The following is a 25490-nucleotide window of genomic DNA, read 5'->3' on the forward strand; positions in this document are numbered from 1 at the left end:
TTGCAGGATTGGATTCTCTACCGCTGATTCTATTTCGCCCTTCTTTGAAATTCGAACACAAGAGTAAACCAATGATGTTAATCGCTCACCCCAATCCTATTTTAACTCACGTTTTGTTCTCGCCCTTTAATCTTGTTTCTCGTAATTTGAATGCAGGTACAGCTTAACAACAACTGATTATGATTTAAAGACGGGTAGTGAGAAGGAAAATGAAAATGAAAAGTTCAAGCCCTAAGAATAGCATAGCATAGCATAGCATAGCATAGCATAGCATAGCACAGCACAGCACAGCACAGCATAGCATAGTATAGAATAGCATAGTATAGCATAGCATAGTATAGCATAGTATAGAGTATAGCATAGTATAATTTTCTAAACAAGGATGTGGTATTAAATGCAAATGTGGAGTCAGCAGGTTGTAATGGCCATTGATTAGAACAACACTGTACTGTACTATAATTGTAATTATAACTGAGCCCCAGCTCTGATTTTTCTATAGATAGACAAGAGGAAATCAGACAGCTGCAGCAACAGGAGGAACAACGCAGGAGGGAGGAACAACGCAGGATGGAGGAACAACGCAGGATGGAGGAACAACAGAGGGAGGAGAGGAGACGCCTGGAGCGCCTGGAGAGGGAGAAGAGGATTCAAGAGGAGATAGAGAGAGAGAACGAGGCCAGCGAGAGACAGCTGGCGCACATCTCGGAGAAACTGAAACTGAAGCAGGAGTTTAAAGGACAGGAGCACCATCACCAGCGCTCCCACATCTTACACCAACTGGTGGAAGATGATGCAGCTGCAATCGACATGGATGAGGTTATTATCCTAATGATGATTAATATCAGTGTTATTATTATTATTATTATTTAGGGGTGCAAAAATTAATTGATGCAACGATTATTGATCATCTGTCCTTAAATTTTCGGAGCTTCGATTACATATTGGTGAATCGTTGCATCACTTTAGAACCCAGTCTGTTGCCGGTTTGCATTAAAACCTCGAGTGTGTGAGAGTGTGCTTCTTTTAGCACTAGTACGGTAGATTAGCGCATTGCTAGGATACACACTTTAGGCCTCTACATTCGCGGGGATTGGACAAATCAGAAGTAGGCTTATTGTATTCACGTTTTCTTGAAGAATTAAGGCAATAGGTTTTTTTTTTTAATCTATTAAATCTACCGATTACCTTTTGTTTCAAAGTATGTTGTGTTTGGATTATATGGCATATAAAAAGAAGCTGAATTTAATACAGTAGTTAAATTTGTCAGGATTTGTGAGATTAATTAAAATGTTTTGCTTTTTGGACATAAAATGTTAACAGTAATGAACAACCATAGTTTAGACAGAAATTACTTCTGTTAAAATATAGTATTTGTTATTATTGTTACAATGTTAAAAAGACACTGATGCAGACTCACTCATATTCTTTTCAGTTAAAAACTCAAGTCCTTTGTATTTCTTTTTTTATTATTCACTTCTTCTTAGCAGACACCCTTACCCAGGGCGACTTACAGATGTATACAAAAAATACATATCAAGAATTACAGTACAATTAAGAGCAAGATACAAAATATAATGATTTCAGTCCTAATAAGAGAAAAATAATTGGAAGTGTTCTAATTTGAATTAAGTTGTGCCTTTTTGTTTAATTATTATGCACAAAAGTGCTTTTAGTTATCCGATATTCTGTTAAAAAAACTAATGTTTGTTCTTTATTTTGAAAAATAAAACGTCAATGCATAAATTATCAATGCATTGATTATCATACGATAATCGAATACGAAATTAGGGTGCCGATTGCACCATTATTATTATTATTATTATTATTATTATTATTATTATTATTATTATTATTGTTATTATTTTGTAGAAGGTGATGCAGCTGCAACCAACATTTTATGTTATTATTAAGAATTGTTGCAAATGGACATTATAAAGCTCTTCTTGAAGATGCTGGATCATTTCAATGTTCCAGACATGTTTCTTTGCCATCTCATTTGCAGAATTTCCATGGTGCTTCATATTTAAAGTTTGGCAAATGGACATAATTTAATTAAAAAAAACTGCTTAATCTGTCACATCAACAGGGCTAGTTGAGTGAATCCTCTTCCATCAACATGACAGCCCACTTTCTCAACAATTTGATCAGTAGATACCCAGCTGACATCCCCCTCTTTGTATATAACTGAACACCTTTCCATATGTATATTTTTTCTCATAAATTGCCCATTTCTTGGAGATGCTGGAGAAACGTTTTTCTGTCTTATTTGCAACATATTTGACAGTGACAGTCTCCATCCTTAATCACCTACACGGGGGCCTGTTTGTGATTTGCTGTTTTTTCTTCTCTCTCTGACTCACTTGGAGGCGCAGCTATGCCACTGGCATTAGCGTTACTTTGGAGCTCAACGAGCTGGTGGTCAGTACAGATATCTAGCAGCATAAAACACGAATTTCATGCTACTGAGATAGTAGTGCTGTTTGCTTTTTGAATAAAGTGCTCAGAGTGAGTACGTGGGATGGCCTTTACTCACTCATATCTCATTTTAAGCATTTCCATTGTGCTTCTAACCTGACGTTTGGAATAATAGAGGACAAGGATCTTCTTGCACGCGGCCTGTACAACCTTTGCAAAATCTTCTGCATTTTGGACAACCGCACAGTTCTACAGGATGGCTGGCCACACAGAACACTTGACTTGTCCATCAACACGAGCAACTGGACCTTTCCCATGTGATGTTTTGAAGAACCTCCATGTAGCTGATGATCAGAAATCTGATTCATGGTACAATATATTACTCAGATTGTACCCGTTTTTATTGGGAACCCATCACTCCAGTAGTGCACTTTATTCACAGTCATTTCTTGCTGTATGTTTCTAATAATTGACTTGTTAAAGTCAAACACACTGTATTTGTCATGGGACAATTAATCCGAAACAACTGCAAATGACTTGTGCGATAATTTATTATCATTTCTGTAGTACATTACTGCAGTAAATATGATTACAGTTTAATTTGACCAATGTGCAGACATGATCTCTAGCTGATGTCTCAGTTCGAAGTCTTCTTGCAGAATTATTTCTCCCGGTTTCAGAACTTCCTTCAGGTATCTTAGCTCCTTATGTTGCCGTCTAGCATTAAAAACACGTTGAGCAAAAGGCTCAAGCTGCCCTATCAGGTCATCTTTGGACTCTTCTGTAGTGGAATCCACCACTATCTTCTTTACCCTTCCATCCTCTACTGTCTGCCACTGGTAATACGATACAGCCTTATCTTCACTTAAATTATATAGAAGATCCACTGCTGCATATGCTCCACTGTTTTGACTGGGTTCTTCAACACATGAAGTAGATTACATGCTGCAGACAGTGAGACTTTCCTTGACTGATTTGGGCAGTGAATCACCTTTCCAACACGTTCAATGAGCAGTTGTACATTTTCATGGTACTTCACAGGCATACTTCATGATCTCTGCTTGTCATAAGTAAAAAATGAGGTGGTCTCAGTGCACAAAATTTCAATTTCCCAATTTTAATTGTGACTTTATATTCTTCACTGAAAAGCTTGTATGCCTCAAGGATATTGGTCAAGAGAAGTCGTTTTGGCGATGCTCTCATCCCTCATTTATTTTAACAGAGACCACATCTTTCTTTCCAAGAAGCATTCTACTGATGTCATCTCTTAAGAAAAAATTGTGTACTAAATATTTAAAAAATATATATACTGAGCATCAAAAGAAACTTATCACTTATTGTGGCAAAGTGGTTAACAGTGTGCAGATGCAGGTGATCAAGGAACAGACAGACAATTATAATCTTATAATCTAGGAGCAATGTTGTTTATTATTATTATTATTATTATTTATTTCTTAGCAGACGCCCTTATCCAGGGCGACTCACAGTTGTGTACAAATAAAATACATGAGGAATTACAATTCAATTAAGAGCAAGATACAGTCACTTCAGTTATAATACAAGATACATCAATTACAGTTCAGTTGAGAGCAAGATACAAAATACAATGACTTAGTCCTAGTAAGGGCAAATACAGAAGCACAGTACAGTTTGATATCAGGGCAGTTCAAGAGCTGATAAGTGTAGAAAGTTATATAAAGGCTAGATACAAGTGCAGGTAAAACAGTACTACAGATTGGGTTAAGTGCAGGGTTGAATGCTGTAACATCAGCAGCAAATAGGTGCAAGTATAAGGTGCATAAGAGAGCAGAGTGCTGTGCTGTCCAGAAGGGAGACTTCAGTTTTCCAGGTGTTGTCTGAAGAGGTGTTTAATGGTTTTGTATATCCAGTGCCTGACGGCAAAACAAACAGTAAACAATAAATGATGCTAAGTAATACAGCGGCATGTGTTACTTAAATTGTAATCCAATCCGCAGCTGCCACATCATTTCCCTTCTGGGTCGATGAATTAATGTACCGAAGCTCCACCCCTTTTCTTTTTCTTTTTTTTTTAAACAATTTTTTTTTTTTTTATTGTAATCTTTACAATGGGGGGGGGAGAAAAAGTTGTATACATAAATATGTAAAAAAAACAAAAACATAACATACTATATATAAAGACATAAATAAAGCGTAAAATAAAAATACATTAAAAATCATAATAAACCATAATACAAAACAAATTCTATATAAAAATAATATATTAAAATATATACATATATATACATACACATATACACACATACATACACATATACATATATATATAGATAGATAGATAGATAGATAGATAGATAGATAGATAGATACATACATATATACACATACATATACACATTCTAGTGAGTTGTTGGTCTCAAACTTAAATGAAGGTCTTTAATAAGAATGATAGCAGTAGACCATGTAGTTAAGGTATTAGCACTGGCCTGGTGCAGTCTTGCTGTCGACCTCTCCATAAGTGAGATATCTAAGCGAAAGTGTAACCATGTGCAGTTATAGACTATACCAGGTTCCAACCAGCCCTTCAAAATAACCTTCTTTGCTGCTGTCAGCCCCGCAAGAAAGAGTCGTCTTGTCTGTAAATTAAGCCCAACTTGAGAGTCATCTCCAAGCAGGAGCAGACCAGGAAACAGAGGCACCTCTGTATTAATAAGTTTAGAGAGAGCTGTAGCTACAAATTTCCAGAAACTTTGGATACGTGGACATTCCCAAAACATATGGAGATAAGTGCCGACTGCCCCTAGAGTGCACCCATGGCACAGATTATCAGTAGAAACCTTCATTTGAAATCGACGATATGGGGTAGCATAAAATCTATGTACAAATTTAAAATGAACCAATTGGTGTGCTAAGTTTTTAGAAGATGAGAATATATTTTCCCAAATTCTATCCCAGACAGGGCTAACACCGAGCTTGTTGAGTTCCCTATCCCAAACAGAAGTTACAGCAAGAGAACTGATATTGTGAGTTACAAAGTTATTATAAAGAGATGATACAAGACCTCTGGTGGCAGGAGTTGAACTAAGTAATTGAGCTAAAGGGTGAGTGGACAATGCCACATTCCATGGAACTCCATAAGCACGAAGGGCGGAGCGAAGCCTAAGATACATAAAATAAGAGGACCCAGGGAGTGAGTAAGTCCCCTTAAGATCTTGGAATGCACGTAAGCCTGTATCATCAAAAATATCATTCAAAACTTGAACGTTTCTAGTGGACCAGGGTGGGTAAAAGAAAGGCTGTGAGCCTGTCAACAGAAAGAAATTATTCCAGATTGGGGAGAATTTATGAAAATTAAAAGAAATACCAAGGTATTTATTAGCTTTCTTCCAGATGTCTAATGAATTAGCAATAATGGGGCCCATTTGTAAAGATATAGCCCTATTTTTAAGGCCAGAGAATGGGAGATCTTGGATCCTAATAGGTTTAATTATAGCCTCTTCTATTGCACGCCATGAAACTGGGGCACTTGGGTCCAGCCATGTCTTAAAAACTCTCAACTGAAAGGACCAATAATAGAATTTAAAGTTTGGCATGGCTAGACCACCAAGTATTTTGGGACGTTGCAAAGTAGCCAATCGAATTCTAGGTCGTTTGCTATTCCACAAAAAAACACTGCACATAGAATTAATTTCTTCCAAATATTTGTGAGGGAGTGATAAAGGTAGCATTGAGAATAGAAAATTAATGCGAGGAAGAACATTCATTTTAATAATAGAAATTCTACCATGCAGCGTAAGTTGCAAAGGAGACCATCTTGCCAAATCAGCTTTGATTTTAATCAAGACACCTGTAAAATTATCTTTGCGAATCTGTTGAAAATTAGGGTGTATTTTAATGCCCAGATACGTAAAACCTGAAGTTTGTATTTGAACAGGGATGTCAGGAGGGAGAGGGGCAGTTTTAGCTCCTGGGTTCAGGGGCATTAGGACAGACTTGGACCAGTTTATTTTGTACCCAGACAGAGAGCCAAATTCATCAAATAGTTTCAGAGCCTGTGGAATTGATTTGGAAATGTCAGAGAGAAAAAGTAGTATGTCATCAGCATAAAGAGATATGTGATGTTTGGATCCCTTTATGTCAAGGGGGGTGATGCCAGGGTTTTGCCTAACAGCCTGAGCTAGGGGTTCCAAGGAAAGGGCAAAAAGCAAGGGAGAAAGCGGGCAGCCTTGCCGTGTGCCTCTTTCAAGTGCAGTAGGGTTGGTGTATAAAGTGCGGACCATATTAATTAAAGAGGGACCAAAACCAAAACGTTCCAAAACTGCCCATAAATTGTTCCATTCCAAGCGATCAAATGCTTTTTCAGCATCTAAAGAAAACACCGCACAGGAAACTGATTTATTGGGGGCCGAGTCAAGAACATGCAAAAGTCGGCGCATATTGTCAGATGCGAGCCGGCCCTTCATAAAACCTGTCTGGTCATAATGGATTAAATTACCTACGTATAATTCTAATCTTTTGGTTAATACTTTGGCAAATAATTTTAAATCCGAATTCAAGAGTGAAAGGGGCCTATAACTGGAGCATTCCTGAGGATCTTTACCCTTTTTGAGAAGTAGTGAAATCAAAGCTGACTTCTGATCTCTGTGAAATGAGCCAGTTTGTAAAGAATAATTTATAGAATTTAGAATTAAAGGGCCAACCATATCCCAGACTGCCAAAAGTAATTCAGGCGGAATGCCATCTAAACCTGGAGACTTACGTTTTTGCATGGACGCAGCTGCAGCTTTTAATTCCTCCAAAGTGATAGGAGCGTCTAATTGTTCAGCTTGATCAACCACTAGGTTAGGCAAATTCAGTGAATTCAGAAATTCCCTAGTCCTATTCAAATCAGAAACAGATTCAGATTTGTAAAGCTGAGAGTAAAAATGTTGAAAAACTTTATTAACTTGGGAGGGTTGGGAAAGCATTGCAGTCCTTAATAGCATCAATAGAAGCCAAACGTCCCGATTTGATTAAGTCTTAAAGCCAAGAGCCTACTAGGCCTTTCAGCATGTTCGTAGTAAAGCTGTCTAGTTTTAATAAGCAGAAATTCTGCTTTAGATCTGGTCAGATTTCTAAAATCTGCTTTCAGGGAAGCGAGCTGTCTTGCTCTGGCTTCTAGAAAGTTAACCTTTTGTAATGTTTCCAACTGTAAAATTTGAGCCTCTAATTGAGAAATATGCTTATTATGAGTTTTGTTTAGGTTAGATGCAAATGAAGTGCAACTGCCTCTGATGAAACACTTTGTGACTTCCCATAACGAATGGGGGTTAAGATCAGGATTGTAGTTTATTTCTAAAAAGGTTTTCAATCCATTGGATATATACTTTAAAAAATCCTCGTTCTGAAGGAGAAAGGAGTTAAAGCGCCATCTTTTGGCACGGGCTGCTCCAGGAGTAAAATTAAATGAATACAAAACTGGGGCGTGGTCTGAAATAAGGATTGGTAATATGTCGGTGGAAATAATATAATGCAAAATACTAGGGGAGATAAATATATAATCAATGCGAGAGTAAGTCTTGTGGGGATGGGAAAAGAAAGAAAAATCTTTTACATTCGGATTTCTAATGCGCCATACATTTAAATCCTGTGCAAAGTTCTGGAAAGATTTTGAAACTGCTACACGAGGCTCTGCAACGCTGTGCGAGGTATCGAGTGTCGGGTTAAAAACCAGATTGAAGTCACCACCTAAGAGAATTGCAGCATCAGGAAATTCAGATAATTTGATTCTAACTTTTTCTAAAAACTGAGGATCAAATGCATTGGGTGCATATAAAGACGCAAGACACAATTTAGTCCCATTGAAAGTAACAATCACAAAACAAAATCTACCTTCTGCATCACCCCCAGAGACACCCACAGTAATGTTGAGTTTCCTATCTACCAGGATCAAAACTCCCTTTGACTTATTCAGGGCACATGAATGGGCAATAATTTTATAATGTTTGTTTTGGAATCTGTGTACGTCAGCAGCTTTAGTATGGGTCTCCTGAATAAAAGCAGTAGCAACACGCTTGCGATGGAGGCATTTACATCTCTTAATGGGCATGTTCAAGCCACGCACATTCCAAGATAAAATATTACAGTTATTCATTGAGGAGGTCAAATATTTGCAATAGAAAACCCATTCCCCAGGTCCTGCGCAACACCACAGTATACACATTGTGTGGCACCAAAAACCAAGGGAGATCCAGATTACACATCTCACCAAGCAAGAAAAACAAAAGCAAAAAGACAGCCAATAAACATAACAAAAGGAAATAAAACAGCACGTAAATCCTAACAGGCTTACATAATACAAAACAATGGTAGCTGTTTAAGAGAAAATCAGCAAAAATACAACAACCCCCCGTGCGATTGCAGGTAGAACACGAACTACAAATAACAAAGTAAATAAAGCAAAACGAAACTACAAACATTTCTAAGAAGCTAGTCAGCCGGGGCCAGAGATCCTTACAGCCCCACATGACCAGCAAAAACAAAATTAACAGCACTTCTTTGGCTTTCGAGCCAAGATGGGACAACACACACCCAACAGCCCATAATGATAAAGATCGTATTAAGCATAAAATTACAATAACAGATAAAGAACTTTAAGTCCCAAAGAAAAGTCTTTGAAAAAGTATAAACAAAGTACACCATGACAGCCTGTATGAGCGTAACTATAGTTGTTCGTTTACTCCCCCCTCTGGTGACTGATAGACATTGCAAATTCGAACTCCTACCTAAAACAAGCAAATGTCCAATAATACAGCTCATAGAAGTCCAAACGTACAGTTGTCCAGGGCAGAATTATCCTATAGTGGCGTCACTATTCCTCAGGCCAGGCATCCATTAAGTACAAAAAAGCGACAGACCAGTCATCAAGTAAAGAACCGAATTGTAGAACAAGCTTGCAATAAGTCTGCAGTCCCGTCCCACAGGTTAGGCATTCCGCTTCAGCTCCAGAACAAACTGCTGGGCATCCTGGGGGGTGCTGTACACATTAGATTGGCCGTTGTGCACTATTTTAAGCTTCGATGGGTATAAAAGAAAGCTCTGGATGCTCATCTGTTTAAGAGACGATTGGATCGGTGCAAAGGCTTTTCTGTGCTCAGCTGTGAAATTAGAATAATCCGGAAACAGCAACAACTTTGACTGACCTTGCGATATCTGTGTACCAGGCTGCCTATATGCTTTCAGAATAGCTTGCCTGTCATTATACCTAAGGAGTTTAAAAATCAGTGTGCGTGGTTTGTTTCCTTGGGTATTGGCTCCACTATAAATCCGATGAGCCCTCGCGATCTCAATGACACCTTTGGAGGGCAGGGAGGGAAACCAAAGTGGCAAATTGTGTTGAAGAAAAGAGATCGGATCATCGCCCTCCTCTCCTTCAGGAAGACCGACAAGACGTAGATTAGAGTGACGATTGCGATCGTCCAATTCCGCCAGACGCGCCTGTAGCCGAGTAATATCAGCCTTTGCATCCTTAATGCTATCTCTATTTTGCCTCTGAGCGGCCTGCAGAATATCTGTACGCTTGCCATGTGTCTGTATCGAAGAGGTCAGCGTTGACACTTCCTTTTCAACCTGTTGTAGTCTGGACCGAATTAATTCCATGTCATTGCGTATAGCTTTAACATCAACAGAGAGTTCGGACAGCGCACCTTTTATATCCTTGACAGAATCAGCGAAAAAGACCTTCAATTGCTCCACTTGAGAGTCAGGTAACCAAGACTAGTCTTCTCCATGCGGCCCCGTGCTAGAGTCAGTCAACGTATCCGACGACATGGTGAGCTGTTTTCTCGCTTTTTTACCCTTGTTTTTCATCGAAGGGGAGGGTGTATGGGGTTCCATTTCCAAAGACGTTCTTTTATCTGCGGTATTCATGAGCAGAAATATCCGTAGAAAAATGCCCACAGTTAGTAAAAATAGTAAAATATTCAATAAATTGGGCTGTTAAGTGTGCGAGTCGAAAATTACGCGGCCATCTTAGATTGAGTCCAACCGGATGGCCCTCTACCCCTTTTCTAAATGACCGACTTCCTTTTAACCCTAGGAACGAAGTGTCAGGTCAAGCAGTCCAGGGTACTCTGCTCCCGTTACTTAGCGCCCTCACAGGTCGGGAGGGAGATTTACCACCAAGAATCATTGTCTTTCTGTCACATATCCCACCGCTCAGAGTGGAGCCGAAGGAACACTCGGCTGAATCTATCTTTCCCATTACTCCCCCCTCCCGGGAAAAATAATCCGCATTTTGGTGGGCTGCAATGCCAGATACCACCGAGTTATCCGGGCATTGCTATCCTTCATTGTGCTTAACAACTTGAGTGGGGCGTGGTCTGTGACAAGATCAAATGAATGTCCCAGCAGGTAGTATCGTAAGGAGTGAGTAGCCCATTTAATGGCCAGACACTCCTTTTTGACTACGGAGTAGTTCTGCTCCCAAGGGAGCATCTTTTTACTGATGTACAATATTGGGTGTTCTACTGTGTCAACCTTTTGGGACAAGACCGCACCCAAACCCACAACAGATGCATCGGTGTGGAGGATGAATCACTTGGTGAAATCACGTGTGATGAGAGTGGGGGCCTGGCAGAATCTTCACTTAATAGTATCAAATGCCCTCTGACACTCTACTGACCATTTAATCAAATGTGGTGCACTCTTCTTGGTGAGGTAAACTAAAGGGTTAACCACTGTGGCATACTCTGGGATACATTGTCGGTAATAACCGGCTAATCCCAGTAGTGACCTCACCTGAGTCTTGGTTTTGGGGCTCGCCACGTCTACCAAAGCCTGGATTTTGGTGACAATGGGTTTCACCCTTCCATTCCCCATTAAAAATCCCAAATATTGAGTCTCTGTTTTGGCAAACGCGCATTTTCCCAAGTTAGTTGTCAGTCGGGCTACCCTTAGAGACTGAAGGACGACTGTAACCCTAGCCAAATGCTCTCGCCAGGTGGAGCTGTAAATAACCACGTCATCAATATACGCTGCTGCATATTCATGATGTGGGTGTATAACCTGGTCCATCAGTCTCTGAAAGGCAGTGGGTGCACCATGTAGCCCAAACGGCATGGTTTTGAAATGAAACAGCCCATCAGGGATTGAAAATGCGGTTTTCTCTCTAGAACTTCGGGTTATGGGGATCTGCCAATATCCCTTCGTCAGGTCCAGAGTAGAGATAAACTTTGCCTTTCCCAGTCTATCTAAAAGTTCGTCAACCCGAGGGATAGGGTACGCATCGAACATGGCAATAGTTTTTACCTTCCGGAAATCCACACAGAAGTGGTTGGTGCCGTCTTTCTTGGCCACTATGACAATTGGACTGCACCACTCGCTCCTGCAAGGCTCAATCACCCCAAGTTCGAGCATGTCCCATACCTCTTTGCGAATGACCACTTTGTCGACTTTCCGGGATCTGGTAAGGTCTCTCTCGTACTGTGACACCTGAGGGAGTGATAATGTCATATTCAACCAAGTTAGTTTTGCTGGGCAAGTCAGAAAAAACATTGCTGAACTCCTCAATAAGCTTACGCAGCTCCCGTTGCTGATCTGGAACCAATTGTTCCCCCATCGAAATGATTTTAGTGCTAGGAGCCTCTGGACAGGGGCCTAAATCATCCTCTACATTGCCTGGGGCTATAAACAAGACCTCCCTTGCCTGCCAGGGCTTTAATAAATTTACATGATAAATTTCACATTCATTACGGTGATCTGGCTGTCTAATTTCATAATTCACCTTTCTTATAGCCTGAATTACTTCATGTGGCCCCTGCTCTAGGTCTCCTGTCTCTAGGTCGAAAGGTTTGAATTTGTGCATTTTTATTGTAATGCTGCTGTTGGCGGTGCTGAGCCGATTTGAGGTTGTCCTGAACTCTGTCGGACTCTGCGGCATGTCTTTCACTGCAAAAAGGAGGTAGGGAAGAAGCAATGCCCAATGTTTTTGCTCTTGAGTTACAAAACATCTTAGCATCTGCTTCAAGGTCTGATTAAATCGCTACACCAAACCATCCATCTGTGGATGATAAACAGATGTCCTGATGGGATGTATTTTTAATACTTTATACACTTGCTGTAACGTTTTAGACAGAAAATTGGTTCCATGATCAGTCAAAATCTCCTTGGGGATCCCTACTCTAGCCATAATCTGCACTAACACTGTGGCTATTGCAGCAGCACTAATGGACCTCAATGGAACTGCCTCCAGGTATCGCATTGCATAATCTACGACCACTAATATATGCATATACCCAAAATCATAAGGTAGCAAAAGGCCCACTATGTCCATTGCAATACGTTCAAAGGCAGTGGAAATAATCGGCAGTGGAACCAAAGGGGCGGAGCGCACTAGACCCGGTGCTACTCGCTGGCAGTCTGGGCATGTGGCTACATATTTCGACACATCAGTATGAAGTCCTACCCAATAGAATCGAGCCAATATCTGTTCCCTTGTTTTGTCAGCCTCGCAAAAGGGATATCATGCACCAGCCTCATGACCTCCAAAACAGGGGAACCAATAATTGTGTTACAGGCTGTCCTGTGCCCATGGCTAGGTTTACCCTATACAACAATTGCTCCTTGATAATGAAATGTGAAAATACTAGTGCCCCAGCGCCTTCAACATCCCTACCTTCAATAGACCGGACCTTTCCCCAAGTGTGCACTAGTGAGGGGTCAGTATATTGGCCCCACACTATATCCGCGCTTGAGTGCCACATGTCCGGTATATTGAGAAGGGCGGGAGTAGCATCTGCCCTGGATGGCCCAGGAACCTCGCCCTCTCGGTCACATTGCTTGTTACCATCCAAGCATTCTCCCACCAAACCCAAGCCTCCCATTTTCGTATCCGTCTCTATTTGTTTTTCTAGGACGAAAAAGGGGAGAAAACATTTCCGTTTCCCTTTCTTTTCTGTCACGTTTACGTGTGCGGTCGAGACTGCCATTAATTTCAGCAATTCTTTATGGTCTGGCCAGTCTCGGCCCAGAATAACTGGGTGTGGTAGCCTTTTTGCCACCCCCACTATGAGGTGACTTTTTATCGGTCCTAACGATAAATACGTTTTATGGTGTGGTATGTCATTGCATCTCCATGGATACAGGAGATAGCCACCTGACTTTGTGGCTTCCATGACACACCGCCTAGGAGAGCTGTCTTAATTAAGGTCTGCTCACACCCTGTGTCCACTAATGCTTAACAATACAATGCCCCTCCCGACCATTTTCCCCTTGCTTGCTCAGGTGCCCAGTTACACGCCGCAACGTCACATTCCACTGCAGGGGGTCATGACCTGGCCAGGTGTCCCAGTTGGTTGCACCTAAAACAAGTTGGGGGGACAGAGGGCACACTGGTTAGATATCTGTCCCGTTGCTGGTATGGTAATGGGGCAAGGGCAGCACCTCGACCCCAGCTGGGGGCCAACCTTGGTCTCCATGAAGGGGAGGCACGGTGGCCCATTGGGTTCGGCGATCTCGGAGATCTGGATTCCAGTGCCAGTGCCGGTAGTGGTGGGTGAGATAGAGGAGGAGGTGCTCGGCTGCTCTTATTGACGGGAGCCATGAGTATCCCTGTCTGGGCAGAAACCAGGGAGTCTTGGAAGTCCTCGGCCAGTTTCATGGCTTTTTCCAGGGTGTCGGGGTTGTGGCACCGTATCCAGGCTTGGGATTCAGTGCCGACCACATGGCAAAACTGCTCCATTACCACTGCCTCCCCCATTTGCATATTGATCTTCTTGGCAGGGATCAGCCAGTGTACCATGTAGTCACACAACCTTTCTGTGACCACCCTGGGGCATGTATCTGGGGACCTTTGGTACTCCCTGAACCGTACCCGGTGAGTCTTTGCAGAGATTTTGAGACGCCGGATCGCTCAGTGCCTGGTATGCCGGTGGTGGCTAGCCGCTCAAATGCGACCAGGTAAGCCTCTGGGTCATCCTCCGCTGTCGTCTTCAGAGCCTGAGGTTTTGGGACCATCATTGTGGGTGCTGCTGTAAGGTGTGGCGTTATTGCCAGCCCTACCCTCTCAATGAGCGCAGTGCATCGCTCCTCTCTCCTTCTCGCCTCTGCCTCCCATCTGCTATCCAGCGCCTCCAGCAGCTCTGCCCATGCATTGCTGTCCATGATCCCGTGTGCAGGTGCAGGTGATCAATTAACAGACATTTTATTGTGCTGATTTAACAATTGACATGACGAAGATGCTGCAAAATGATCTGTCGATCTTGGGCAGGTGTTGTGACTCTTGGTCTCCCAGTTCGTGGCTCTGAAATCGCTCCATATCCAGTGTCCAATTGTATCACTAATTAGTTGATTAAGTGCATCTGCTTCAGCCATAGTCACTAAAGCGATGTCCATCATTGATATACCTTATTTGTTTTTTAAAATAAATGTGTTATAATAGTGATACGTTTCTTTTGATGCTCTGTATATATTTAATTAAAAGAAACTGTAATAGCCTAACTACAGGTGTAAATAATGAATGCAATTATTTAGTGAGTGTATGACACCTAATTAAGGTATTTTTTGTTTGATCTAGTAATCATCAGGTCAAACATCAATAACATCTAGTAACTATTTATTTCATATTATGAGGTTTGAAGCAGTGTACGCCCTGGTGGAAAACTCACTAGTCAGGCTGGAGAGTTCTGTGGCGCATTGTTTTTTTAAGGCGAGGAAGAAGTATGGAAAAAAGAGCTGGAGAAAATCAAGATGCAAACTAGCCTCCCAATCCAGTATTCGGACCCGGTTCTCTGATAGTGCTTGCATTTCTGGTATTGATACTCTGGGTAGACTGTCAATGTTACCAATGATTATGGAGGGCGTTACATCCTTACCAGTTTCAGCAGGAATGACTTTCCCAGAATTTGATGGGGGTGAACAAATAACTGATGTAATGAGTTTTCTTGAAAAATGCGAAAAAATTTTAGCAATACGACCCACGCCAGACCTCTGATAAATCTTCAAAAAAATCAACTTGTAGAATAATTAAGAAGGCCATCAGTGCTGTCCAGCAAATACGTAAACCTTGTCCAGTATGCAGTAGGTTCGATGATCTGAATTTTGTCACCGACATAGAGGTGCGTGGAATTTCTGGTCAAGCCTTGCTGGATATGGGATGCTCATTTACTTTAATGAACGAAACCTTGTGGAACAAGATAAAGAAGCCAGGGGAAGAACTGATACCATGCCTGGAGCATGCATTTCTATTGGCAGACGAAATCTCACATAGGGCTCTAGGAAAGTGTCATTTGACTTATGTGATTCATTATAATTATTGGTCCATAGATACCTTCATCATGGCAGATAAATATTTGGCATTTCCTCTCATTCTTGGTCTTGATTTTTTAATTAAGGCTTGCATACAACTGGACGGTGCAGAAGATGTATGGTTTGCAGCAAGACGGCAACTATGTGTTTTATCATTTTCTGAGTCCAAGGGAGTGGGGAACATCTTGAGGCAACCAGGACATCCGGGATTAGTCTGTATGTGGCTGATACTCGTGAATCTACTTTATTACAGATTAACATACCAGCAGGTAGCATAAACCTCAGATGTGATTATTCTACCTGCTGGAAGGGAGATCTACCAAAAACCATTGATTAGTAATGGCCTTCAACACCTCAAAAACCTGGCTAACCAGATGGACCTTGTGCTTACAGCAGTTTTCTTTTAAAGTACTGCACAGGAAGGGCAGTCTCAATGCTGTGCCTGATGCTTTCCCATGTGTCCCTGTGGATCATGCTTCGTGTGCTGCTGTATCTTCGAAGCAAATTACTTACAGTTTGGATCTTCCAACGACCCTGGAAGAAATAGCCACTACACAGGATCAAGATTCTTACCTCACTGGTCTCAAGAAGAATATTGAAACTCAAACAGCTAGAGTCCCGATCGGGTTTGTGGTGGAGCTGGTGTAACTAAAAGTTGATTTAGCAAGGAAACGCAGGTGTACACTCAGTATGTTTCAATACAAATACCATGTTGGCCTGAATATAAGGCAGTCTCTAATTTAAGGCGACCTTGCCTTTCAAAGAAGAGAAATTAAAAAAAAAAAAATGTACAGAAGACCAAAGGATTTATAAGAGGGCACTTTATCGAGCAGATAAGACAACTTCAGCAAAAACTCCTGTAAAGCTCTGAGGGTTTCTTGATTTTTCCCACATGGTGTTAGACCGTGATCGACAATGAGAAACCCATCCATGTAATTTTTATGCAGGTTGTTTTTGAAACTTTTAAAACTTGCAGTTGTGAAGTCATTCCTCCTGGTATAATCACCAAGTCGGTGTTTATTGCACAAGCTTGTCTTTTCAGTCAAATGTCAGCGAAAAGCATCCAACACCAGCATTGTGGTTTTTTCTTTTTTTAAGTAAGATCTCTGCGCCGCCTTCCCCCCATACAACTTTCAACTAGTCTTAAACAAGTTCAGACTCCATCCAACCCGCAATCACAACAGACAGCATTATCTCTTTGGGTACTGTCGTCTGCTTTAAAACAGTATAAGGAGGAATTTAGTGCTGTTGACTAAGACAGTCAACGTGATTGTGATACGCACTTACGCCATTTCGCAACTAAGGTCAGCCTTGACCGAGCATGTCAAGTTGACACAGAGCTTAGTCTGCAATTTTATAGAGTGAATTGCATTTTTGAGATCTTACTTTCTGAAAAAAAACCTCGCTTTTTATTCAGGCCAATACAGTAGATCAAAAAGTTAAGAATTGAATGTATCAATAGCATATCTGTCAAAAATAGTTACATATATTTCTAAATACATGATCAGATGTATTCATACCCCGGCAATCAGTATTTTGTGAATCCTCCTTTGGCTTTGATAACATGGAGGGGCGCTTCCTGTAGCCTTTTAATAGGTTCAGCAACTTCTCAGGAGGGATATTCGACCACACCTCCATGCAGAACCTCTCCAGCTCCTCCAGATTGCGTGGCTTGCGCTTGTCATTCCTCCTGATAATGTCGACCCAGGGGACGTTTTCGACCTGAAAAAAGAAACAAGGACCAGGGGTCACAAATGGAGATAGATAAAGGGGCATTCAGAATAGAAAATAGGAGGCACTTTTTTACAGAGAATTGTGAGTGTCTGGGACCAACTCTCCAGTAATGATGTTGAAGCTGACACCCTGGGATCCTTCAAGAAGCTGCTTGATGAGATTCTGGGATCAATAAGCTACTAACAACCAAACGAGCAAGATGGGCTGAGTGGCATAACACTTTCTTATGCTCTTATATTCTTGTGGACTGTTTTTTTCAGTTCGTACCACAAATGTTCTATTAGATTGAGGTCCGGAGGTTGTGATGGCCAATCAGGAACGTTGATTTTGTGCTCCCTTAACCAGTTGGTCGTATACTTGGATGTGTGCTTCGGATCATTATCGTGCTGGAAAGTCCATTTGCAACCAAGCTTGAGCTTCTTGACACAGGGTGCCGGGGTATGAATGCATCTGAACATCATGTATTTAGAAATATATGTAACTATTTTTGACAGATATGCTATTGATACATTCAGTATTGATAGTCATACAATTCTTTATTTTTTATTTTTTTGTATCTAACAATACTGAGTGTACACCTGCATTTTCTTGCTAAATCAACTTTTAGTTACACTTTATCAAGAGTATGAATACATTTGGAGGCTACTGTATGACACTGTTATATAACGTGTTATTTATAACAGATGTTCATTAAATATCACACATGGGTCTTATAGAGGAAGCGATTGTGTTTCAGAATATACACAGATATTTATTGAGCAAGCTGTGTCAGGGGGTAAATTAGGGAGGGCACTGAACAAGGAGAACATCTTAATTAACATGACATTAAACAGCATATTACAGTATCAAGTGCAGCGCACAGTGTAGAAGTACAATACATGAAGCGCAATGGAAAAATGACCACAGGTTAATATTTATGGATCACGTTACGAGCAGTGGTTTGTGATGTGTCTATGTTATAGAGTTGTATACTGTCCACTTGAAATGTTTCTTCCATTTCTTTTGCAGCTTGGAGACACTGAGAAGGAGTTCAACAAGCTTTTGGCAAAATATGACATTAAGGAAGACCAGAGCCTACAGTCTTCACATATTGAAGATCGGATGAAAATGCTACAAAATGAGCTTACGGCCCAGTACTGTCGGGAGCGGCAGTTATCAATTTGGTCTCAGTTTGCCTTTGACAGTGCCGTTGGATATGAGCATCTTTCCTTGACAGAGAAGTTCTGCATTCTGAAAGCGGTGGTCCAGCTGACAGTGGAAGGGGCTTCAGACGTCGTGACCAAACTGCAGGACCAAACAAACTGCGACGAGAAGTATGGCTTTCTTTTTGGTCTCCTGGTACAAGTTTACCAAAGAAACGCCACGTTAGCGGGAAACCTGGTGCTGAGTGTCCTGGACATGTTTTCTGAGCTGGCAAGTGAAAGCAAGGAGCTACTCGCTCAAATTCTGTTCAGCAAAGTCTGGACGCCCTTAGAAATAGTGGTCTTCATCCACGTCGCCGTTCATGTTCCTCAGGATCTAACTGCTTCTGTCCTTCACAAGACGCAGACATACAGACTTGACTTGCTCACTGTCATCTCTGCCATGAAAGAGGAATATCCTGACAAGTTCTTACAAACGTGCACTGCAGATGAAGAGGACAAAGACCTCGCCACCATCCTGAATGAGATGCGGGCAAACAACTATCCGGAAAAAACTATTTCAATTATTGAAGAGGTATTAAGCAAAGTGATGGAGGAACTCCCAAAATATACCTTCATTGACCTTGATGAGCAGATGAGAAAAGATGGCATAGCAATGGTAAAGTTGTTGGACTTCGCCAATCCTGATCCTGAAACCCTAACCCAAGTCTTGATCGGGCTGTCTATTGCAGTCCAGGACAGCTCAATCATCTTCAAAGACGGTAATAAAATCGAAAGTTATTTCCCACGAGTCACTCAGCTTGCGTCTTTACTGATGCTCCTCCTTTCAAAGATGAGCCAAGACAATGGATGTCTTCTTGAGATTGGGACAGGGGAGGGGAAGTCCTGTATTTTAGCTATGTTTGCTACCGTTCAGGCAGTCCAAGACAGGAGAGTAGATGTTGTGACCAGCTCCCCAGTCCTTGCCCGTCGGGACCAAGAAGAGTGGCAGAAGCCATGCCGAACAGGTCCTGGCTTGTATATGGTCGATGATCTGTATGTATCAGCCCATAGAAATGGCAGAGACTGGGGAGATCCAGTGGGCAACAAAGATTCAACATTTTCACAAAGTCGCCGCAATGGCTGTGATGGGTTCAGACACATCAGAGCATTTCACATCCCTGGATATTCTACAACCTGGATTGCAGTTGGGGTTTTTCACACAGGAAGATATAGACAAGGTAGAGGCAGCTAAGATGGAAGCACAAAAGGAATCTAAAGACCAAAACTTTAAAGTTCTTCAGATCATCATGGACAAAATCGACCTGCTCAGAGTGTTTGAGGAGGCACTGGAAAAAGCAGTTTCCTTTGAGTGTTACTTAGCTGTGGAAAATAAAGCAGTTCAGTTTGGGGAACAGAAGTCACACAGTGGAGAAGTTAAAATTAAGATGCTCCACTTACCAGGTGGATGCGCGTGTGAAATAGTTTCTCACGAACTGATAATCGAAGCTACAGTTTCAGAATTAAGGTCCAGGATTAAATACTCAGATTCCCACATACCTCCACTGCAAGCTTCAATGTCAGAGTCTTTCATAGTCATCCCTTATTTCCTGAAGGATTACATCGAGAACCGCTTGCCTGTTTTTGTGGGGAATGGTCTCAGAGCCATTTGTATGACACAGAATCGCGAGTACATGATCGATTTCGGGTCTGAAGATGTGAAGTCAGCTCAGGACTCTGAGAAACATCACTACCATGCTATAATCCCAGTGGATTTCAAGGCCAGCGGTGTACTGGAGAAGAACAAACGCTGGGGAGAGAGTCTGCAGCAGTTTCTGGAGATGAAGCACCAATTGGCCATTACACCCTTATCGAATGTCACAAATTACTTGTCCAACTTCCATTACTTTCAGAGATACCTCAAGGGTAAAGGCATATTTGGTGTCTCTAGAACATTAGGAGGCCACACAGACATTGCCTTTCTGTGTAATCAGTATAAAACCGAGAGCTATGTGGTGCCAGCTCATCGCCACAACAAGGTGGTTGAGTTACCAGCAGTTCAAGTGAAGGGAGGAAAAAGTCAATGGATAGAGATGAATTGTGAGTGTGTCCGGAAGGTTACATTGAGAGGGCAAGTTGCTTTAGTCATTTGTGAAGACGTGAAAACTGCGGAAGAGCTTCAAAAGAGAATGAACGCTTCCAAATCTTCCCCTACACGTGAAATAAAGATGTACACCATCAGCGAAAAACACAACATTGAAAAGGACAAGTTCTCTGCAGGGAGCGTCATCATCGCCACCAATTTGGGAGGCAGAGGGACGGATATCAAAGTGGACGATAAGGTCAATTAATGTGGAGGGCTCTGTGTAATCCTCACCCACTTTCCTAACAGCCGGCGTGTGGAGAAGCAAGTGTTCGGCCTCACAGCCTGCAAAGGCAACTCAGGTATGGTGCAGATGGTTCTGAACCGGGAAAACCTGGCTCCAGCCTACCAGGGCCAGCCAATTGAAATCATGAGACAGCTGAGAGAGGAGTACGAGGTCAATCGTATTGCGAATATGGTCAACGACAAGCTGTTGGAAATCAAAACGAAGGAAGAGCTTTTCGCCTGCTTCTGTGCACACCTGAACTCATTCAAACTGATGTACACTGAAGAGGAAAGACTTGATCCTGCTGCAAAGAACAAGATACCGTCATTCTGTAAAACGTACAGAAAGAAATTTGACTACCATCCTGCCCTCAATGCCTTGAAGGAATACTGGGCCTTGTGGCTTACCTTGCATGAGAAACAAATCGATGAGCATGTGGATGTCAATCAGCTGAAGTCAGAGCTCTCGCTCATGTTACAGCACACTGTGGATAAGCTCCTACAAGGAGAAAGTGGCAATTTCTATGATCACATCAAGCAAGCTGTGAAAAGGATGGACTTGCATGCTAGAGACAAGGAAAATGATTATGGCGCAATAAAATACTGGCAGAATGCAATAGATGTTGACCAAGTCTTCAGAGCAGTTTCCAAGTACAACCAGGCCTACATCAGAATCAACATGGCGATAGGAGACTACAAGAAGGAAGCGATGGAGCTGCTGAGTGACGCAGAAAGTGCTGTTCAGGTCCACATCTCTGAAACGACAAATACAATGGCAGCTTGCCGGATGTCTTGCTCAACAAACTTTACACCCCACCACGCAGAGGGCACCAATTTCCAGTCGCAAATGGAGACGAGGTTGAGTGTGTTCAACTCTTGGAAAGTAAACATCAGCAAGGCCAAAACAAAACTGGAGGAACTCAAGGATGAGGCGATCACCGAAGAGGCCGCCGTTTACACTCTTCTGGATAAGAAAGACCACATTGCCACAACTGAGCTGATGGCGCTCTACGAGTATGGTCTGGGCATTGTCTTCATGGTCAAGGAGAAGCCAAAGTTCTGCATTGACGCTCTGATCTGTGCCCTACTCGGGGCATGCCAGGTGTTCTTAGGGGCTCTGGTCTGCACCTTGTCGTTCGGAACAGCCAGCCAGGTTGGCCCTGGGCTGATTTCAGAAGGCGTTTCAGATATGATTGAAGGTATAAAAGGCATGATAACAGGCACATTTGACTGGGTAGATTGGGCCATTTCCAAATCCATCAGCCTTGGAATGTCGTTAGTTACAGCTGGGTTCAGTGTCATCAGAAAAACACTTTCCATGTGCAAAGGTCTCCTGACCGGCACAAAAACGCTGTCCTCTATAGCCGATGATATCATCTGCACGGGGAAAAGCACGCTGACATCTTTAAAGGGAACTGCAAAGACGACCCTCACGTCCCTCTCCAAAGACACGTGAAAGAACTTTGTCAAGGAAAACATTGACCAGCAGTTTCAAGGAAGCGGGGAAATTTGCAGTTCAGGAATTTGGGATGAAAGCGGTGACCACAAGCTTGAATATTGCCATCGATAAAGAGTTGAAAGCAGCCTTTGAGTACATTCTAAAACAATGCTTCGAAGATATCATCACCAAGGCCATACGAGACAACGCTCTTCTGGATCAGTGTCTGACCCAGGTGATAATTATATACGTTCCAAAAGCCGCATTGCAGACAGACCCCAATGCTTTCAAAATTCCTGAAGACATCAAAAAGAACCTGACGGACATCTTGATTAGCACCTGCAACTCTAATGTGTCTGATCTAATAAATGATCACACTGTGCTCAATGAGGTCATAAAACGGGTTTCGGAAGTGCGTGACAGTGCCACGGAGCTCATGCAGAAAGCCAAAGTCTCGGGGACTGTCCAAAAAGTCATCAAAATAAGTTGGATAATCACCGAGTACACCTCACACTTCGTTCAGATGTTCCAGTCTTTTCCCACCAGATCAATTATTGACACCAACTTTGTTCCCAACTTCATTAAAAGCATTGAGGATAATCTAGTCACCAAAGAAGAGAGGGCAGAGTGCAAGGAGGATGGCAGACGCAGTTTCCGAGACGTAGCGGAACTTAAGAAAGAGTTTCAAGAGATGATCTCAAAAACCTTGTTGAGTGCGTTCTTAAACACCTGCACTGGCCATATCACCTCCATAGTGACCAAGACTTTCCATAAAGACCTAAACAAGGCTGCAGGTGGCGTTGTTGGCCGGTACCAAACTCAGCGGTTCTTTTCTGACCAAAAACACATTCAGGACATGAAGAAAGCAAGCCATGGTTCTGAGAAATCTCTCACAGAGGCTGAGGAAAAGGAGATCACAGAGTATGTGGAGAAAATCAGTGATGTAAACCGTCCAGCTACAACTGTGGACCTTGTGGCTTTGACAAAGAGTGATTTGATCGATGGCAGAGGAATTAGAATCACAGTGGTGGATGAACAAGGGAAGCAGATTTCAGATGTGAAATTCGCTGGGAAAAACAGCTGTACAGGAGACATAACATTAAGGCTGACGAAAACGGCAGACACACATGAAAGGTATTGGTGCTGGGGCATGAAAGTTGGCAATATACAGTATATTTTTGTGTATACATTGGGGTGTGTAAACTTTTGATGACAACTATATCTATCTATATCTGTCTATCTATCTATCTATATATATATATATATATATACAGACGTGCTCAAATTTGTTGGTACCCTTACAGCTCATTGAAATAATGCTTCATTCCTCCTGAAAAGTGATGAAATTAAAAGCTATTTTATCATGTATACTTGCATGCCTTTGGTATGTCATAGAATAAAGCAAAGAAGCCGTGAAAAGAGATCAATTATTGATTATTCTACAAAGATATTCTAAAATGGCCTGGACACATTTGTTGGTACCCCTTAGAAAAGATAATAAATAATTGGATTATAGTGATATTTCAAACTAATTAGTTTCTTTAATTAGTATCACACATGTCTCCAATCTTGTAATCAGTCATTCAGCCTATTTAAATGGAGAAAAGTAGTCACTGTGCTGTTTGGTATCATTGTGTGCACCACACTGAACATGGACCAGAGAAAGCAAAGGAGAGAGTTGTCTGAGGAGATCAGAAAGAAAATAATAGACAAGCATGGTAAAGGTAAAGGCTACAAGACCATCTCCAAGCAGCTTGATGTTCCTGTGACAACAGTTGCATATATTATTAAGAAGTTTAAGGTCCATGGAACTGTAGCCAACCTCCCTGGGCGCGGCCGCAAGAGGAAAATCGACCCCACATTGAACAGAAGGATAGTGCGAATGGTAGAAAAAGAACCAAGGATAACTGCCAAAGAGATACAAGCTGAACTCCAAGGTGAAGGTACGTCAGTTTCTGATCGCACCATCCGTCGCTTTTTGAGCGAAAGTGGGCTCCATGGAAGAAGACCCAGGAGGACTCCACTTTTGAAAGAAAAACATAAAAAAAGCCAGACTGGAATTTGCTAAAATGCATATTGACAAGCCACAATCCTTCTGGGAGAATGTCCTTTGCACAGATGAGTCAAAACTGGAGCTTTTTGGCAAGTCACATCAGCTCTATGTTCACAGACGAAAAAATGAAGCTTTCAAAGAAAAGAACACCATACCTACAGTGAAACATGGAGGAGGCTCGGTTATGTTTTGGGGCTGCTATGCTGTGCCTGGCACAGGGTGCCTTGAATCTGTGCAGGGCACAATGAAATCTCAAGACTATCAAGGCATTCTGGAGCGAAACGTACTGCCCAGTGTCAGAAAGCTCTGTCTCAGTCGCAGGTCATGGGTCCTCCAACAGGATAATGACCCAAAACACACAGCTAAAAGCACCCATGAATGGATAAGAACAAAACATTGGACTATTCTGAAGTGGCCTTCTATGAGTCCTGATCTGAATCCTATCGAACATCTATGGAAAGAGCTGAAACTTGCAGTCTGGAGAAGGCACCCATCAAACCTGAGACAGCTGGAGCAGTTTGCTCAGGAAGAGTGGGCCAAACTACCTGTTAACAGGTGCAGAAGTCTCATTGAGAGCTACAGAAAACGTTTGATTGCAGTGATTGCCTCTAAAGGTTGTGCAACAAAATATTAGGTTAGCGGTCCCATCATTTTTGTCCATGCCATTTTCATTTGTTTTCTTATTTACAATATTATGTTGAATAAAAAATCAAAAGCAAAGTCTGATTTCTATTAAATATGGAATAAACAATGGCGGATGCCAATTACTTTTGTCAGTTTCAAGTTATTTCAGAGAAAATTGTGCATTCTTCGTTTTTTGTGGAGGGGTACCAACAAATTTGAGCACGTCTGTATATATATATATATATATATATATATATATGTACATCAATGCACTATAGTATAGTGTCTGTATTAACCACTCACTCTCTCACTCTCTCTCTCTCTCTCTCATGAATATGTTATTATGGGTGTTCCTGCATGAATTCGGAAAAATGGGGTGGAAATGATGGTTTTTAGATATTATAATGAAATGTACTAAAGCTGTCTGCAGAGAAAACATATACTGTGTGAATTGTTGTTCCAAAAACTGCAACT

At 41.8% G+C, this 25490-nt stretch overlaps 1 protein-coding gene across 2 annotated transcripts in view; it reads left to right on the top strand.

The window, feature by feature from the left end:
• Window positions 1–513: 513 nt before the first annotated feature.
• Window positions 514–25490, top strand: part of LOC117969341 (uncharacterized) — a 37293-nt gene continuing 12316 nt past the window's right edge. For both annotated transcript variants that reach the window (XM_058997762.1, XM_034917258.2), the window contains exons 1-2: window positions 514–816; window positions 18421–23473. In XM_058997762.1, the coding sequence (XP_058853745.1) occupies window positions 568–816; window positions 18421–19788 (1617 nt within the window). In that variant the 5' untranslated portion in view covers window positions 514–567 and the 3' untranslated portion in view covers window positions 19789–23473. The remainder of the gene's footprint in view (window positions 817–18420; window positions 23474–25490) is intronic.

Source organism: Acipenser ruthenus, chromosome 23, assembly GCF_902713425.1.
Source record: "Acipenser ruthenus chromosome 23, fAciRut3.2 maternal haplotype, whole genome shotgun sequence".
Taxonomy (NCBI): Eukaryota; Metazoa; Chordata; class Actinopteri; order Acipenseriformes; family Acipenseridae; genus Acipenser; species Acipenser ruthenus.